Source organism: Anopheles darlingi, chromosome 2 (assembly GCF_943734745.1).
Source record: "Anopheles darlingi chromosome 2, idAnoDarlMG_H_01, whole genome shotgun sequence".
NCBI lineage: Eukaryota > Metazoa > Arthropoda > Insecta > Diptera > Culicidae > Anopheles > Anopheles darlingi.
In genome coordinates this window covers 87,044,402-87,062,635 of record NC_064874.1, presented here as the reverse complement: position 1 = coordinate 87,062,635, position 18,234 = coordinate 87,044,402, and the positions used below count along the sequence as shown (strand labels likewise).

At 49.2% G+C, this 18,234-nt stretch overlaps 1 protein-coding gene across 1 annotated transcript in view; it reads left to right on the top strand.

Annotated features, from left to right (window-relative positions):
* Positions 1-387: 387 nt before the first annotated feature.
* LOC125952828 (uncharacterized) overlaps positions 388-18,234 on the top strand; it is a 24,979-nt gene continuing 7,132 nt past the window's right edge. The window contains exons 1-5 of the mRNA XM_049682560.1: positions 388-2,203; positions 6,172-6,305; positions 6,484-6,631; positions 14,847-15,020; positions 17,120-17,279. Of these exons, the coding sequence (XP_049538517.1) occupies positions 1,774-2,203; positions 6,172-6,305; positions 6,484-6,631; positions 14,847-15,020; positions 17,120-17,279 (1,046 nt within the window). The 5' untranslated portion in view covers positions 388-1,773. The remainder of the gene's footprint in view (positions 2,204-6,171; positions 6,306-6,483; positions 6,632-14,846; positions 15,021-17,119; positions 17,280-18,234) is intronic.

Genomic DNA, 18,234 nt, shown 5'->3' with positions numbered 1-18,234 from the left:
AGGGTCCACGCTGTATTAAATTATCAAAATCCCATGTTCTCCCGTTGTCGCTGTCGCATTAAGCGAAATTTATTCTTCCATAAATTACTAGATTGCTTCCCTTTCGGAGCGCGAACCTCGCGAAGCACGAGGGTTACACGCGGTGCTGCTGCGGCTCTGGCTGCTGCAGCTGCAACAACAGTCGTTCTTCTTCTTACGTTCTCCTTTTGCTTTCTCTCTCTCTCTATCTCGTGTGCATTACAGCAACAGCATCATCGCTCCGGGAACCCCGGAGAGTCTGTGAAGTAGGACGACGTTTGGACGACGAAGACGCACCAACCGGCTATGACCCCCTGAATCGTTGTGATAGAAATTTAGTGCCACGCGTACGCGAGTGTGTGTGTGAGTGTGTGCTTCCACAAGGGTGCATCTTCGCGGTGAAGACGTCGAAGACACGAAACACATTTTGCCATAAGGTGATCAGTGGCATGTTATGCTGTAGAAGAACAGAGGGCACACGCCACCGTGATACAGATCGGTTCCACGGGAGCACCAGCGACACCAGCAGCAAGGACACGGCGCTCAAGTGATTGGGTTCCCCCGTTGATGGCATTATGCTAATGGCCCGCGGCCACCCTCAGCGGACCACCAGTGACAGGCGTTTAGTGTAGACCCGCGCGTGTGCGTCGTATCTGTCGTGGACGTATGCTTCGGACGTGGCGTCAGAGAACGTCAGGCGGATCATGGAGTTGACGAAGGGACACCGGCAATCGTCATTAAAGCGTCACTCGCCGCCAGTAGGCCGACCAGTGTGTGTGTCTGTGATATCACGGTGCATCTAGTCGAGGTGCATCGATCGTCATCTTCGCCAATCGTCGGCAGCAGAAGGTTAGTGATCCTACGCTCTAGGGAGTCTTCCGGACAGGTCTCCATCACGATCCAGATCGTCGTCTTCATCGTCGTCCTGGTCGTCGTCGTCTCCAATCGACTTAGAATAGAAAGAAAGGAACAGGTGCCGTAGGGTCCTCGCGAATGCTAAAGATGTATCCCGGCTATCCAGTGGCGCAGATACCGCAGATCGGAACATTGGCCGGGCAACAGTGTATGTACCGTAGCTACCCGAACCTACACCACCAGTCGTCGGTGTCCTATCCACGTGCCGGTATCCACCAGGCCACCGCAGCCTTTCCCCAGCAGTCGATGACCCTCCCATGACACTACAGCTACCGTCAGCAGCAGCATCAACCACCACCACCACCACCACACTATACCCAACAACAACAACAACAACTACAACAATCGTCCCAACTACAACAGAAGGTACCGGCGGCACTGTCCGGTACCAACGTCACCAATACCGGTACCAGTCCTTTCCCGGCGAAGAAGAACAACTGCTACTACTGTAACAACAACATCAACCTAACCTGCACCTGTCTGTCGTCGAGCGCCCTCGGGTACTTCTACTCGACCTCGCGGACACTCCACTCCTCGGCTCCTTCGACGCTCAACCGAAGGCGTTCCTCGATCCGTAATCCCCCCGGGAGTGTATCCTTTGCCACCGACAGCCACGTCCGGACGGCTACTGGCCAGCAGTACTCGTACTCGTCATTGCCACGTCACTGCCGAGGTTACACCAGTCAGCCACCGTCCCGTACACCGTCGACCGTTGCCGTCGGTGTGCAGGCACCTTCCCCACCGACCCAGCCACCACCGATCGTGAAGACACCGACGGCATCAGCACCAGCACCAGCGAGACGATCCCAGCAACACCAGGAGTCACAGGTGGATGAGGAGATGCTCGGACTCGTAGGCGACGGTAAACCGCTCCGGGATGAAGGGCCGACTGGTGATGAGGAAGAGGAAGAGGAGGACGATGAGATGGACGATCCGAACGCTGATTCACCGGCACTGTCGGCATCACCACCGCCAGCACCACCACCACTGCCACCACCGATCCGTAATGGTTGTCAACGGTGTCGCTTCTCGATGGCGTCCGCTAACTCGACGCTGAATCGGTCGCATCCACATCTGGCGCACCTCGGAGGAGGTACGCTTGGATCGGGTTCTATTGGTAGCGGAACACTGCCACGATCGCAGACTGGATTGCACCGGAATGGAGGGACGCTCGAGCGGAACCATCACATGACGGCCAGTTCCGGTCATCTGCATACGGCGGGAGGTGTGACCGGTGCCTCTGGTGGTGCAGGAAGTGGAACCTATCCAGGTTAGTAAAATGTTTGAAACAAAGGTAAAAGACTGAAATAGGCCCCCCCACTCACGGTGAGTTATTGAGTGGCCGAAAAAATCGTTGTTTTAATGGTAAAATGTAACTTTTCCACCCCTCCCCCCTCCCCTAATACATTTATTTACGTTTCCGCATATTCTTATGAAGGTTTGCTTATCTAAAAAATGGTATTTAACGATTTTTTAGGTCACTCAGTAACTCACCGTGAGTGGGGGGGCCTATTTCAGTCTTTTACCGAAACAAAAATATTACAATGTCTACTATGCTTTGACAGGTGTTGTCCTTAGTTACACCTAAATGGATTAAACTTTCACTTTTTAATCCAAGAAGCCGTTGCTTAATGTTTTGAATTGTCAATTGTGTCAAAGTATTTGTTGGTTAGGTGCGTTGCAGATATGGTATTTTGAGTCCTTTTGAATGGTATTAGACACTTCTAAATATATGATTTATTGGAGAAATAGTAGATGTTATTCAAGAAGCAAGAAGCAACACTGTTGATCATCAGAAGGCTACACAATGCAATTCATTGTCTAGACATAATGAATGCATCTAGTTGAAAGTTAATTACAGAATACCTTCCCACATACCACACATACCATTGGTCTCGTGGGTGAAAGACACCAAGACCAAGAGTCTAGCAGTGCTGCAGATAGAATTCAATATATGACTCACGGCATACCTACTATTCACCATTGTCTGCGTGTACTATCGAGCTGACCTAGTCACTCAAAAATGCACAGAATGGTGTCACCACAGCCACAGCAATAGCTGTGGTTGGCCCGTCCCTCACCCATAATTGCAGAGATGACATTCAAGGCGAATAACCACCACCTCGGTGGTGTAACCTAGAATAATGCTTTCATTTCTGTCCCCCTAAAACCAAACCCCCTGCCTGGTGCGCCGTGAATGAAAGTGAACAAAGAAAGAGCAATCTACGTGATGGTGATCCTTGGAAGCGGATAGCAGATAGCGTACCGGCGCTGACCGGTGGCCTGGAAATCCCCAAAAACCCCAAACGTCACTGTCAGTCACTCCACCGGGGGGTGTGGTTCGAGGTTTTGTGACGAACGGACCTTACTGAAAACGGGTGTCCACCGGTGGACACTCTCCGGCACTCCGCAGTAATAACAACACTGAGCAAAGAGAGAAAAGGAGAGCATTCTAGTGCGAATCCTAGAAGGATTCTACTTTTATTCGCTTTGAGGCGCGTTTGGTCAATGCTCGCTGAAGCAAACGAACGAAGTGTCCTCACTCAACGTCATCATCATCATCATCATCATCATCATCGTCAGCGTTGTGAGCCGGATTGCGACAAAGATAAAGAATACAGTGGATTGCCCCGAAAGCGGATGATGGAGTTGTGATGTGTTCATATTTCAAAGCGTTCCCTGCCCTCGATGCCCAAAACCGTCGGTGGACAATCGGTGTCTTCCGGGGAATCGTTGCAGTCGGAAACTTTGGACAAAAATTAATATTCCTCTCTGCCGTCGTGGCCAGGCTAAACTCTTTTGCCGGAAAAGGGCTCCTGAAGCTTTGGATCCTGAAATTTCATTAGACCCAACAGACCCACTGCATGCCTAAGGCTTCGCTCCGTCATCCGAAAACACCGACGAAGCCCACTCTGGTGAAAGTTAGTTCCATCCTTCTCTGCCCACACACACACACACACACACGCGCGCGTGCAATTGTCTCCATCCACGGCGGCGTTTGCGACGTTGAACGCAAAGCATCATAAATAGCGAAGCGGATTAAATTTATCGTCATTCATCACATCCCACCAAGAGCTTATGGAGGTGTAGGTTGGTGGGTGGGTGGTGGGCAGGGGGTTGCAAAATATGCAACCAACCGCTCGTATAGTGCGATGGTGGAATGCGATGGCAATGTCAGAGTGTGGCGATAGTGATGCCAGGAAATGGAGGCGTGCACTAGAGAGCGCGTGTGTGTGTGTGTATCTTGGAACGTGTGAAACAATGCAGTGTTATGCAGACGGTACGGTACGGTGGTGTCACTGCATCGTGCACGACCAACCCCCCCCTCAGTCCCCTCAGGAGGTGCTATCGGTTGATCTCGGAGATCATAACAAAGCGCTCAATTATGGCGGTTTCGTCTCCGTTGATGTTGATGACGAGTGGTTTGCACCGGAGACCTCACATCGTGTGGCATCGTGTGTGTGTGTTTATGGCGGAAAATGATTAATTAGGCCGCATGAAACTAATCGTGTGTGCATTGTTTCAGAGGCGCCCCCAAAGGCTGCTTTCACTGATCCCACCGGCCTCGGCCGGGCATAATTATGCTTCAGTTTGGTTAGCGCAGGTCCAAGAACGCCATGAAATAACTTTCTCGCTGAAACACACACAGAGTTGGCTATTGCAAATTTGGTCGCGAGAAGGTAAAATAAGCAACCGACGAACTGGTTTATACAGCTTCATTGTTTTGTGGTTTGTTATAGCTGGTTGGCTGGCTGGCTGGCTGGCTGGCCTATGGTTTGTGGGAGGCCAAACGACGTAAACCGAACGTGGTGCTTCCGTTAGGAAATTAGTTTTGCCTCCCGATGAAACACACGCCTGCCGCTCTGGTGTGTAAGTGAATGTGTGTAAACAACTTTGCCTTGGTGGCTTCCAAAAATTACTGCTCGTAATGTGGTTTTACGAGTAATACGGCAACGGCAACACTTGCCCCAGTGGAAAGGGACGGCCGCTTGCTCGGTCAGCAGAAAAGGACTCGCTTCATTTGAATGTACCGTAACGTTGTGTACCGCTTGTGTGCACGCATTATTCCCTGCAGCTTCATTCCACCTCGTTTAGAACCTGCTACTGCTGCTACTACTGCTACTGCTGCTGCTGCTGCTCCTGTGCTTGCTTTGATGAAGTTTAAAATGTAACGGCCATACAACAGGCAAGTTGCGCCATGTTTTAGCCATTATTTATGCATACGCCGGCAGCTTTAAAGCTGGGAGTTTTCACTGCGATCGTAAAAAACAAGAGATGAAAAACTTTCCCTCCAGCCACTCCAGGCAGGCAGTCGCTGGTGAGGTGGCAGCGCGGTTGTAGTCAGTAGCTCAAAAACCTGGCCGAACCAGTGGCCCTTTGATTTATGAGCTGTGAAGGTGAAAATAATTGTATTTCTGCAAACGTTTGGTTGGAATTTTTTTTTTCGTTTTTTACTTCGCTGTTTATCATCAGGTAACTTTGTAGCCATGTTGTTGCTGGCTTTGCCAATCACAGTACCAACCGTGGGCGTGTGATAACACATTAAATTTATCGTCACAAACGGTGACTAATTTCGAAATGATTGATAAGCTACCACACACCCGTGGGGTCGCTTCAATCTCTGCTGCGATAATTATAGTGTAGTTGTAAATAATTAAAACCTCCCGCGCTGTACACTGGTGATTGTGGGAAATCGTGTTACTATGTGAATGCAATTAATATATCATCAAAAAGATGCGCTACCGCTGGGCAACACGCTGTGTGCTACATTGTATGATTGCTTCTTGAAAACATTTTCCGTTGAACATCAAACAATGAGGGCTCGTGAAAAATACAATATTTTTGCTTCGGCTCGCCGTTTTCCCGTGAATTAAAATATCAAAAAGGGAAGGTACATGAAAAGCGCGTAGCTGGAATACCGGAAACAAAACCGCGTTGCGATGCTGTAGTGGGTTCGGATCTCTTTTTTTATTCCTTTCCTCATTCAAAAAAAAACACGGTAAATGAATTTTTGATCGAAAATTGATATCAAACAGCGTCACCAGCGTGTAGCCGTCGGTGGCGTAGGTGTCTGTATGGTCCCCCGGGGAGCGCCATACAACGCACCTGCCGCCTCCCATTCCCATTCATAAAACCGTTCTACCAACATACACGCACACGGAGTAGGCTGTGGGTTTTTAATAATTTTCTTTTTTTCCATTTGCCATTCGAAACGCTGTGTTCTCGGTATCGTGGCAGGCTACGATCGGAATCGATTGTTGGACGAAGAGGACTCCGCCTATCCGGCGCTGCTCGAGCGTGAGCTACACTCCCTGCACCGGAATGTGCCGGCATTGCGTCGAGCCGGTGTCGATACGACGGCGATCCGACAGGTAAGGACCATATCCCGCTGTTTGCCACATCCGCCAAGCAGTGACGGGAATCATCTACGGCACGCCAGTTTCTTTCTCTCTCACGAGGGATTTTCAACATTGTTTTGACTTTTCACTCGGTGTGCGCACAATGTGCGGCCGCCTGTCCTGTTCTGTTCTGTTTTGTTTATCGTTTCAGCACTTCTACCCCGACGGTGGCTGGGGTTGGATCGTCTGTGGGGTCGCGTTTCTGGCCCACGTTCTCACTACCGGCTTTCAGCTGTCGTTTGGGCTGCTGCTGCTGTACGCGATACGCCATCTGGGTCACGAGGTGAATACCGAAACAGGTTAGCAAGCACCATCTTTTTCATCTTTTTCTGCGTTTTTCCTACGATTTTTTTCGTTTTTTTTAAGTATATAATACATTTCCTCGTGTGCGAATTGCAAATATTACATCGCTCCTGGTTTGTCCGAAAGAACACAGAAACGAGGGGCTATAAGCTTAAAAACGAATGGAAAACACACGCAACGTAACAGAAATACACTTCCGGGTAGGAGAAAAACAGAACATAAAACCCTGCCTCGAACTCTAGGAAATGCGAGCAAATTGTTTTCTCTTTTTTGATGCCAGCGGCACTGGACAGTCAGCTGCACACCATCGCCCCCGGAGCACAACGTGCTTTTTTGTCAATTTGAAACATTTTGTACAAGCAATGGCTCACTCAAAATTCAACGAAATGGACCGAGGCAGGTGGAAAATAGCGCACTAGAGGTTAATTTCTAACGTGATCGCCGATCTACTGAAACGAACAGTTGCTCTTGATCGATTTTCGAGAAAAATTACGATATAATGAGCCAACGGAGTAGCAGCCCGCATTCATGGAGCTAAATAATGAAAACGAGTTAAGTAGAAATTGTCGTATAATTGTATCAGACCGTGGCATCTACCTTTGCTCCGTAAATGAATAAACAATGCAACTGACAAAACCATTTCGTCGACGATTACTCACGGCTCACGCCCGTCCTCTCGAGAAGCTTGTGTGGCTTAGCTATTTTCGAATTCCGGTCCGGAGCGGGCATAAAATATGCCAAAGATTAGATGAACCAAATAGCTGACCTCCTCCGAGAGCGAAAAAACTAGAAAAGCTTAGAATCACATCTGCACCATCTCGACGCCCGAGGGACACCGTTGGTTGGTGAGTTCTCGGGATTCAAACCGGGGAATAAATAAACTTGAGCTCATGAATTTTACACTTCATTCGCTGGACGCTTCAAATGCACCGTGGCTCGATCTGGTATCACATTCGGTTCCAATGGGTTTTCTCCCGTTCTGTTGGTCAATTCTGGTCCAGTAGTAGCACGGACGACCAGCACGAACCACACGTGCCACACGCCGGAGCCGGGGAGACCACCATAAATCAGCACCACCAATGATACTGCTGGCGCTTCTGTTGCTGCTGCTGATGGTGCTGTTGCTGATGCTGGTCCTGGTTCTGGGTTTGTGGTGCTTCGATAATAAATAGATATAAATAAATATTATAACTTAATTTATGGTATCAATGTGGTGCTGTGAAGTGGCCCACGATGGGACTCTCTCTCCCTCATTCGCCCTTTTCCCCTCCCCTCATTTGTCTGCTGGGCTAATCATTTACCGAGAATCATTAGGGTAGTCCTCGGGCGCAGCGACCAAATTTCGGAGTCTCGGAGCACGTGTCCCGATGGCACGTGCTCTCCACGTTCATCGCAAGAGTCCAGCGCACAGAGATTCGTACCCTGCTAGGACTGGATGATAGATGAGGATGAGGAATGGTATCTCTTATCGCGTACTATTACCACGGCTGAAGATGAAGATCGATTAGCTGGCGGAAACTGGCCACTAAACGGAATATGGTTAGCCTCCGAGGCGTCCGCTGGTGTGTCACTCTGGTTGCTGTTAATAAATGAGACAAAATCTCAGAACAATCTCACCGACAAAAAAACAGCAAATCTTATGCTCCGGATCGTTCAAGATGCCATCAATCGTTTCAATCACCGTTTTATCGGTCGATCGACCGACAATCGAAACACTGATCCGTCGTTGCAAAACAATTCACAATCACAAAATCCCGAGTGTGTGTTTGGGAATGGCAGCCAGTCTGACCTGCTCGTCAGACAAAACAATCTCTTCCTTCCCACGACAAACCATCAATCTGTTTTCCTTTGCCAAGGGTTGTTTGAGATTCCAGAGATTTCTTGCACTTCTGTTTTTTGTCTGTCCCATCATGTCCCAACGACCCGCTCTGTGATTCTAATTTTGTTTTTCTCCACCAAAACACACACAAACTCACACACATACGCACACTAAAGCGGATTGGCGGAGCTACGCAGAGCGTGCAGATAGTGTACCATCCTACGCAAAGGATACATTCCTTTTTTGTCCCCAAATAACACTCCTTCGTACCGGCAGCAAAGCTTGACAGATTGACAGTTCAAAAGACGACGACGAACGTGTGCAAGATTGCTTCGCACGCCTTTCCAACCCCTGTGGCTGCAAACCATCATTCCTCCGGTAGAAAGCAATGCGAACCTTTCCCGTCCAATCTGTCATCCGTAGTTGGGGGCCGTTGGAGGTGGTGGATTTACAGATGACGTGCACAAAAAACCCTTAAATTGCATTTGCACAGCTTAAACCTCGGTGACAGTGGTAGTGGTGCCTGAGAATTCCGGGATTTGTAGCAGATGGTAAAACCAAGACAAACGGTGTCGGTGATGGCGTAATCGGTGGGATCCAGTGTTCCGCACCGGATGGCCATCAAAGGAGAAACATAACAAAAGAAGGTATAAGAAGGAAAGCGGCCAATGTTTCTCGCCCAAAAGTTTGCTTCGTTTGCCGGCATTTGTTTTGTCGTTCGCCGTGGACTTGTTTTTTTTTTTGCTGCAATACGTCTGGAATGCATTCCCAGTTGTTGTTTACGGATATCGTTTCCGTTTTCCTTTCACGATCCGGATGGAGAAACTTTCACACTCCCAGAAACGCTCCTTTTATTCTTCCAAATCCCTTCTTATGGGCGCCACCAGCAGCTTGTTCTTTAAGGTATATATTGCCTACTTGCTACAGAGTGGCTTTAATACCTGAAAGTATCTTGGAGCGATCAGCTTATGCTACATATGGTATCCTTAAAAATGTTTGATCGATTGTTAATGATTAAATTAACAATTTAATCCCCGGGGCCGTCGCTACGACGACAATGTCACTTGAAATTGACTCAAGCACCTGCGTCTGTTGTTCAATTAACTATCCAAACACATTACCAGGGATTAATCGAACACTCACTCGATCGTATGTGTATGTATGTATGTGTGTGTGTGTATGACATGTGCTCACGAAAAAGGTGCCAGCAATTAGCGCAGTCTCAAGTGTTTTGAGCCTCTTTCCTCACCCTCTTCAACGGTAATCAATCACGGAGCAATCACTTCAAACCGAACAACCAGCGTCGTGGAGGTACATTCAGCTCGAGCGCATTCCACGAATCACTCTCCACGTCCTCCACGTATGACCCACTCCCCCCTTCCTGGTGTTCCACCAGAAACGTTGGCGCCCGAATGACGCCAATCATTCAACACGCTACTCTTGCTGTTGCTGCTGCTGCTGCTGCTGCCGCTACTGGTACACGTTACGACGACGATGGTTACAATGATCGTTCCAGCATTGATTGATGATGTGTCGTTAGAAGTACGTCACGTGGAGTTCGACTAATCTGTTGCTGAAAACTTCCTGTAATCCTGCACCTCCAGCGCCAGTGGCGGTGTCGATGAAACCATCATCAGCCAACCGATTGTTTCTCGTGCCGTGTGCGGTGGGTGGTTTGATAATTTATGCGGCCTCGAGTCCTTTTTAGAGCTTTGGCTCCAGGAGGGACGACGGGGCCGCCTGATTGATGCCATAACACGGCGATGAAAGAGTTTTCCATTTGATTTGTGAAACATTAATTGAACTTGTTCTACAGCGAGTTGTGCGTGTGTAGTTCATTGTTGAGTCAGCATGAGAGCTTAGTCGTAAAGAAAAAAAAAGTTGAAAAGAACTCGTAACTCCAACAGAGAGCCAGTTCATAACGACACGCAACGTAAATTTTCCATTTTTTTTTTTTTGGGTGGAGAAGGCAAGAGGTCTTTTTTTCAATCCAGTTCGTGCTCTCCATTCGATACACGGCCCAGGGCAGATGTGACACACAATCAATTTTGCACCAAATTTTTTCTCCACCTCCTCCAGTGCCGCCAATGTTGCTGCCACCATTGTTACGACGACGGCAGAGGCGGCGGTGCTGCAATAAATCACCATAACAACACGTTGTACGTTGTGCACCGGCCCTCTCCGGTGGCCATTATTTATAATTAATTGACAGTGTTATTTCAACTCGCTCTCTCTTGCAATGTCCAAACAGCAACAACAACGACAACACCGTTGTGCCTTACAAACGGAAAACAATAATACTTCCGAAAGCGCATTTCGCACCGGTACTGCGCGCTACACACACACACTAACGAACGAATGCTGTTCCTGGTGTTGTTGTTTGGCAATCTGCCAGCTAAACTACTCTCATAACTCATATCCAACTAAAGGCAGAGGTGTTGGTGGTGGGTTCTAACAACGTTCTCTTTTATTTTGATAACCCCATAACACAATCCCCACGAAGACGTAACGGATGGAATTAAAAGGAAATAGCCCCGCACTCGATTTCCCTTGGGTGACATTCGCGTGACCCGCTGCCCACGCCAGAAGCAAACAACTCTATCAGTAAGTGATTTGAAATTTAAGAAATGGCCGCGATGAGACCACTCAAAGCGCAATGCCGATTCGTTATGACAACTACCAGGGAGTCAACCGCTATTTTCTTATGCTGTCGTTGTTGTCTTCTGTGTGTCTTTCGGGAGTTGAAACTCCCATTTTTCCTCAATGGGATCCCTTATGACTTGCAGCAGACAGACGTGCCGGTGGCACGTTTTTCCGCTTTTCTTTCTGATGGAGACGCATGGTACCTGTCATCGCGGCGCACATTAACTCGATTGGTGCGTCGCGACGGCATGGAGGCGCATGGTTGTTGCCGGTGGGTGAACGATTTCTTTTACGCGCTGCGGGGCTTTTCACCGCATGGCATACACAGCCCTGCTTGGTGCCGGTTGTTTGGCAAGATGTTTTTAATCTTTCAAGGAACCACTTGAAGTCACGGCATAACATATGCGACTCCCGCCGCTTCGTTCTGCTCACACACTTCGTCTATTTCCGTTCCCGATGTTGCTGTTGTTGTTGTTGTTGTTGCCATTTTTGGGTTCCACGAAGTACGATTTAATCGAGCCACACGCGGAGAAGACCTAAGAACGGGCGGACGGAGTGGAAACAAATCCTTTTTTTACGGTACGGATTGGATTCGTGCTTCGGTTGTTTGTTGTTTATACTTTGCACCACGCGAGTGCCGCTCGCACCATTGTTTCGTTTATCGCTTTTCCATTCCTCGGCTCCTCGCTTTCGTTTTCCCTTTTTCTTATGATGCTGGTTTGGGGCGCTACATAATTCCTCCACGAAGCAGAAGCAGCAACAACAACACAGGATTCTCGAACTGTTATGACTTTCCAGAACCTCCAGCTTCGGTCCTTCTGCGAAGACGAATCCCATTCAGATGTTGATTGGATCGCAATTGGGCGAACGTAACGGGATTGTGGTGGTAGTGGGGGGGGGCACACTCTAAATTGAAAAGCACCCACAACACGTGTAGCAACCCGTATGCCGTACTGATTGAACAACGGGACGCGGCTTGAGCGTGTATGATATGCCCAGCGTGATGGAGGAGCGATGATGCTAGGGTGGGGGAGGGGGTGGGGTTGAGTGCTGACAGAAGAAGTCTGACGCTTCGTTACTTCTCTTCATTAGCTAACGAAGCCAATCGGACGCCAACGCCAACGGGACCACGGAGTCAGCAGATTTTCGCTTTTGTGGTTTGTGCTGATAAATGGTTCCGCCCGTTTTGGCACCCATTAAGGCACCGGAGGTCCTCTTGAAGTGTCTTACAACTTTGCAATGATGGATTAGGTTACTTTCCGGAGGCATTCTTGTGGTTAGAAAGACGAGAGACGCTTGTTTTGTAGAAGAAGATGAATGTTTTCTCACAGACCCGCAGGAGGTTGTTAACTTTTTGCGGCTTCGATTGTCTTCAAAAACTGGATCCGGATGAGCGATCGATACTTAACGCCACGCCAATTGAGTGAAAGACACAAACACATAAATAGAACAGAGCAGCTGTTGTGTAGCAACGAGAGAGAGAGAGAGATAAACCGCAACTGCTGGGCTTCCATTCAGGTCAGCTGGAAGACGATGGATTTTGACAATTTGACAAAAGCCACCCTCAAAGGAAGGCGCGCACGGTAAGCTTTATGAGAAAGCAGCGTGAAGTTAAATCGCCTTAGATCCGATGCACAGGGATGCACGAGCATGACTTGCGTCATAAATCAAGCTCGCTACCAACCAGCAGCAAATGGGGCAACAGTTCCGTCCGTTTGGACCGTGCATTGGTCTCGAACCTGCATCAATCGCTTTGAACTCGCGCGCTGCTCTGCTCTTGGGTGCGGGTACAAACGGGGAACATTATGTTTCATCCCGCCCTCCCCGGTACCACGGGTCCCGGTGGCCAGTGGGTGGGAGACCAGAAGGTTTACCCGCCGGCCCGGTGGTTGATCCCATAAATAGCGAGGTCAAAGCGCTACCACAACATACACATAAACATCAACGCCGCACCAGGGTGCATTCCATGGTGCACACAATGCACAACGCCATCCAGGGCCTGGGTGCCTTTTAGGTGCCACATCGAAGGACATTTGTGCAGCAGTAGAAAGCGCAGCAGCAGCAGCGGGAGTTCACCAGCTCACAGACACACACACACGTACACCGGGACTAAAACTCCCACAGAGCGAGGGTTTGTTGCTGACAAAACCCGCTTTGTCCTTTCACAGCACCACCGCCCGTCGAAGAACATGCCATAAGGTTAGAGTGAACGTACAAATGGCCCTTCCTCGGTCGTCGTCGTCGTTGTTGGTGGCAACCTTACACATGGCCGCCTGAGATGCAGCAACATTTTACAGATTGTTCCGGGGGCCGACCTCAATGCGCCATCAACAAATGGCCATCAGCGTTGTTGTTGTCGGCGGCGGCGGCTTACTGTTGTCGCCTTGTTTTTCTGCGACCGCTCGCACCCGGGGCCCCCCTTCCTCCCTTTATTGAGCTACTTTTCTCGGTGAAACGTTCTTTCGCTGACGTTGGGTCCGGATGCCGGAACCGACTTTTTTTCTCTCCCCAACGCGATCGCGAGACAGATGCGATGCACACGATTGACAGGCAGGATGTTTTTGGCGTGTCGAAAGTACGACCTTGGCCCCCTCTCCGGGCGTGCTGGCATTTGTCACCGTGTGTGTGTGTTTGTAAGATGGAATTTGTTTTTTTCCTTTCGGAACTCGAATGCCCTCAATTGAGTGAAGACGCGCAGTGAAGAGACGGAGTGAAAGAGAGAGCTTTCATCTTTAGACGACGAGAAGACAACGTTTCAGGGTCTTACCTTTGATTGATTGTCGGCATCCGAAGCAATCGAATGAAGATAAAGCAGTTCGCCGAATCATAATGCGCGTGATTCCATGATTGATGTGACCGTAACCGTAGCAACCATTGCTGCTGCTGCTGCTGCTGCTGCTGCCTCTGCAGCAAAAAGGTGCTCGGTTTTAAGCGAAATCTGTCCGGTAAATGAATTATTTATTTCCTTCTTTCGGCAGCCACTCGACGCCATTGTTTTGTTTTTTTTTCGGGCGCCGGGGACAACAAGAACAACGTGAAGATGAAAGGACACACTCGTGAGAGGAGGGGTGACAATAAATTTCCTTCAGATAATCTCCCGGACAAGCGCTCCCGGGAGAAGGACCGAACGTACCACATTCGTTATGCCTTTTAACCACTTGTTAGCTGGCGGTGGTGGCAAAATTTATGCAAATAAATAATGGCGCGAAAATGGAAGCTCGCCACCGTGAGCGTCGTGCCGCTTCCATTTCCTTCTCTTCCTTCCGGTGTGCTACCACCACAAGTGTTGCTGGTGCTGCTGCTACTACTGCTGCTGCTGCTGCTGTGGTCTAAGTGAATCCATAATTCAAACCATGAATTAGATGAATCCATTCCATGCAGGAGTCTCGATGGGGATAAACGCCTGCGGACGCTGATGACGGCACGCTGGTGAAAGGCGACGAAAACATAAATAAATATGAATTCATATTGGACGCACTGCGCACTGCCCAACGCAGAGAAGCGCAGACAGAGTGGAGGGGAAAAAGAAGCCAATTCATAATTTCACGTTCTAGAGATCTCCTCTCGCTTCATGCTACAATGTTGCGAAACTGCGTACCTGCGTGCGGCTCTACCTGCGGCGCTTATAATTCCATTACCGATGCTTATTTACTCAGCCCTCAGCGCCACGACGTTCTGTTCTCCGTTCTCTACTTCTCTTTCTTTCTTTCTCTTTCTCTCGCTCCTTTTCTTCTTCATCCCTCCCACAGGATGGCTTGGTCCGGCCAGCTGGGCGATGTCGCTGTTCTCTGCCACGATCGTGGTCGCCCTCTGCCGCAGGAAGTCCACCCGGCTGACGGCCGTTCTCGGAGGGCTGGTGCTCGCGCTGGGCATCCTGTTCACATCCTTCGCCACCCAGCTGCACCAGGTTGCGTTCAGTTATGGTAAGTAATGGGGGCAATGGGGTGGGGAGGACGGGGCACGCACCGTACACACCGTTCGGTCTGCGTGGGGACTTCAATTTGCATGTTTATTGTCAGCCGGGAATTGCCGTCCACAGAAACTTCCATGTCGATGATTTTTTACGGTTTTCCTTTTTAACGAATTTCGATGATTTTGTAAACACTTCCAATGCTTAAAAAAACGTGAAAAAGAATATTAGATTTCGTCGCTACAATGCCTTTTGGATATTATCCTTTACAAACCTGGACTCTCTGCTAGCACTTTAAATGGTCAACAATTTAACAGCTCTAAGTGATTATTTCAATCCAACGTAAAGCTATACGAGGATTGAGGAAGTGAAAGATCACAACTATCCTCAGTTGCAACCCCGGGTTTTTGCATAAAAGATGCCAAGTAAAAGATTTATGATGATTACTAGCCACAATCATTAATTTGTGTGTCCGACTAGCCATAATTAACTGATGTACTGATGGAGGCCTTTTTCATAATACTCTTTACTCCTTTGCTGCTTTGCATACTCTTTACTCCTTTGCTGCTTTGCACGATAAGAATGATGATCATCCATTCTTGAACTCTCAGCTCAGAGAGTCCGGAAATACAACACAGAGTAGTACAATATATAGTACTTGGTGTATTGTATGCCACAAAAACATAAATTACTAGGCCTCTTCCTTCCTCGAGCAGACTTACACACTCGGCCCCCTCGACACATCGTTTCGCATCGCCGAAGCTTTTCCACATCATTATCGAAGTTATCTCGGAGAGAAAGGATACACCTACACCGGCGCCCATCCTGAATGCATCCTCTTTTATGGCCAATTCCTCTAGAAATTCCCTCCCCGGGGAGAGAGGCAGATAGGCAGTTCAAAACCCCGTCATCAGCTCCATTGTTTCACTTCACCTGCCTGTGTGTGGGTGTAGCAACAACAATTGCCACCACCTACACACACGCACACGCTCCGGTGAAAAATATAAAATTGTCCAGAGTATTTTTTTATTTTGCGCTGGGCGCTGGCCGATAAAAGTTATGTCCACGAAGGAACCATTTCCACCTGGTACGTACTTGCGTAAGCGTTGACCGAGATACGGGGCAAACGGGGTGTCCTTGGTGTCCACTTTGCTGCATCTGCTGCAACCCCTCCCTTGGCCTTGGTCGGTTGTGTTCGATTTGTTTTATTGTATTCCATTGCGCCCAGGACACATTGCTATCTGTGTGTGTACCACTAACGGAGGTCACTGTGCAAATGGAGAAGGACACTAGCTTCTAGTGGCTCGAGGAGGCAGAAAGCTGGATCGTTATGGATTATGTTTCTTCGCGCTTCGTCCGGACCGGTGCGGACTGGCCACTGTAATCAACATTGCCAGCCGCTCGGAAAACGGGACACGAAACGGTGCAAAAGCCATCGGATACTCTCGGAACCTAGCGTTAGCTACGGCGTATGGTTCGCACGGTTCGTTGCTCTGCCCAACCAACTAAATATGGGCGAATGGCTCGCCAGCCGAGTCCTTCCGAAAAACCCATCGAAGCCGAAAGAATGGCAAATGTACGATTAACCCAGATATTTCCCCTGGCGTGTTCCCAGTTGGTTACGTCTCGTTGACTCTCTCGTGCCCTGGATCGCCGCGTGATGGTGATGTTGACCACAACCTTGTCCCTTGGAAGCGGTGGTGAACGAATTTTTGCCTAATTCCGGCCAAAGCCTCCGGCCGCTTCTCGCTTCCAGGCGACACAAGATGGTGTCCGTCCGTCCTGATGCACACACGGATCTGATCGGCATGTGGTTCGTTGTTCGGACAAAGCAATTGTCCTTTGACCATCGCTGGACGCCGTTCGAACTCCTAACCACCAGCAGTAGCGAGTCAGCGGCGTTCAGACAGCGTTCCGGACTACATCATCATCATCATCATCGACAGCCAGGAGAAGGGGACCGATGATGGCTTCGGTGGATAACAACTTCTCCTTTCCCCGGCATCTGTGTCGACATGCTTTGCGGTGGTCCGCTATCATCGTCCTTCGTCAAAACGCCATCGTTCTCATCATTCCCTGTCTTCTCTCGCTTTCTCTCTCTCTCTCTTGCAGGCGTCATCGTTGGCATCGGCTCGGCAATGGTCCGTGAGTCGGCCGCCGTTATGCTGGGACATTATTTCAAACGCCGGAGACAATTTGTCGAAATGATCACCATGTCCGGCGAGGGTGTCGGGGTGGCGCTCTTCTCCGTCATCCTCAAGGAAGGCGTCGGGTAAGTCGAGTCGAGAAGGAGAGAGAGTTGAGTTGTTGGGTGCGATACGCCACAGGCCATTGCAGCGACGTCGCTCCGCATCGTGTACACATCTGGACAGTATGCTCCACAAGAGCATAAAGCTCATGAAGCTATGAAAGTATTTCCAGTTTTGAAGAAGTTTTCACCGAGTTCTACTTCCCGAAAGTTTCCTAAACATTTCGATATTTGACATTCTGGCGAGTTTAGCGCCAAGTAACCTTCAGCGCGTCGAGTCCGTAAGGCTCCGATCAGTACGATCCTTGCAACACGATACCGACCGGCAATCACTCGACAAAGAACATCCAACTCCCAAGGTCATCAGGTTTTCGTGAACAGCTCGACGATAGTGCTCGCTCGACCACCGAAAAGAGGAGACGGACTAGACGAAAATCAATCAGATGCGAATCTGTACGGCGCTTCACTGAAGTGAAAACAGCTCCAATCAGCTTGATGATACGAGTGATTTGCGAGCTGGCTTTTTGGGGTGAGGAGAGCATTAAGCCACCACCATTTGAAATGAAGGAATCGGCAATTTCCATTGTGTACGCGCACGCCATTCATTATCGGTTATAACCGATTGAGCGGACACGAGTACGATTGTATTCCGGTGGCTACTACGATGTGCTTGCAAAGGACCTTCTACTGGTACTGGATGATAATCTGATTTGTACTTTAATCTGGCTTCGTTTCGATCCTAATAAGACTAACGCCTCTTACCGACCCCCAAAAACCGGACCAGACCAGACCGGACCGGGTTTTTTTTGGAATTCAAATTCCTGCGAAATGAAACCTTTTTTCAAAACAGCTTGTGATTGCCCCGGAGCGTACACATTGCTCTACCTGGAAGGATCGGGTGAGAAGAACCTGTTCACCTTTTGCCAGCGACGACGACGACGACGACGACGAAGTGTTTTCCTTCGGTTCGTAAAGCGGC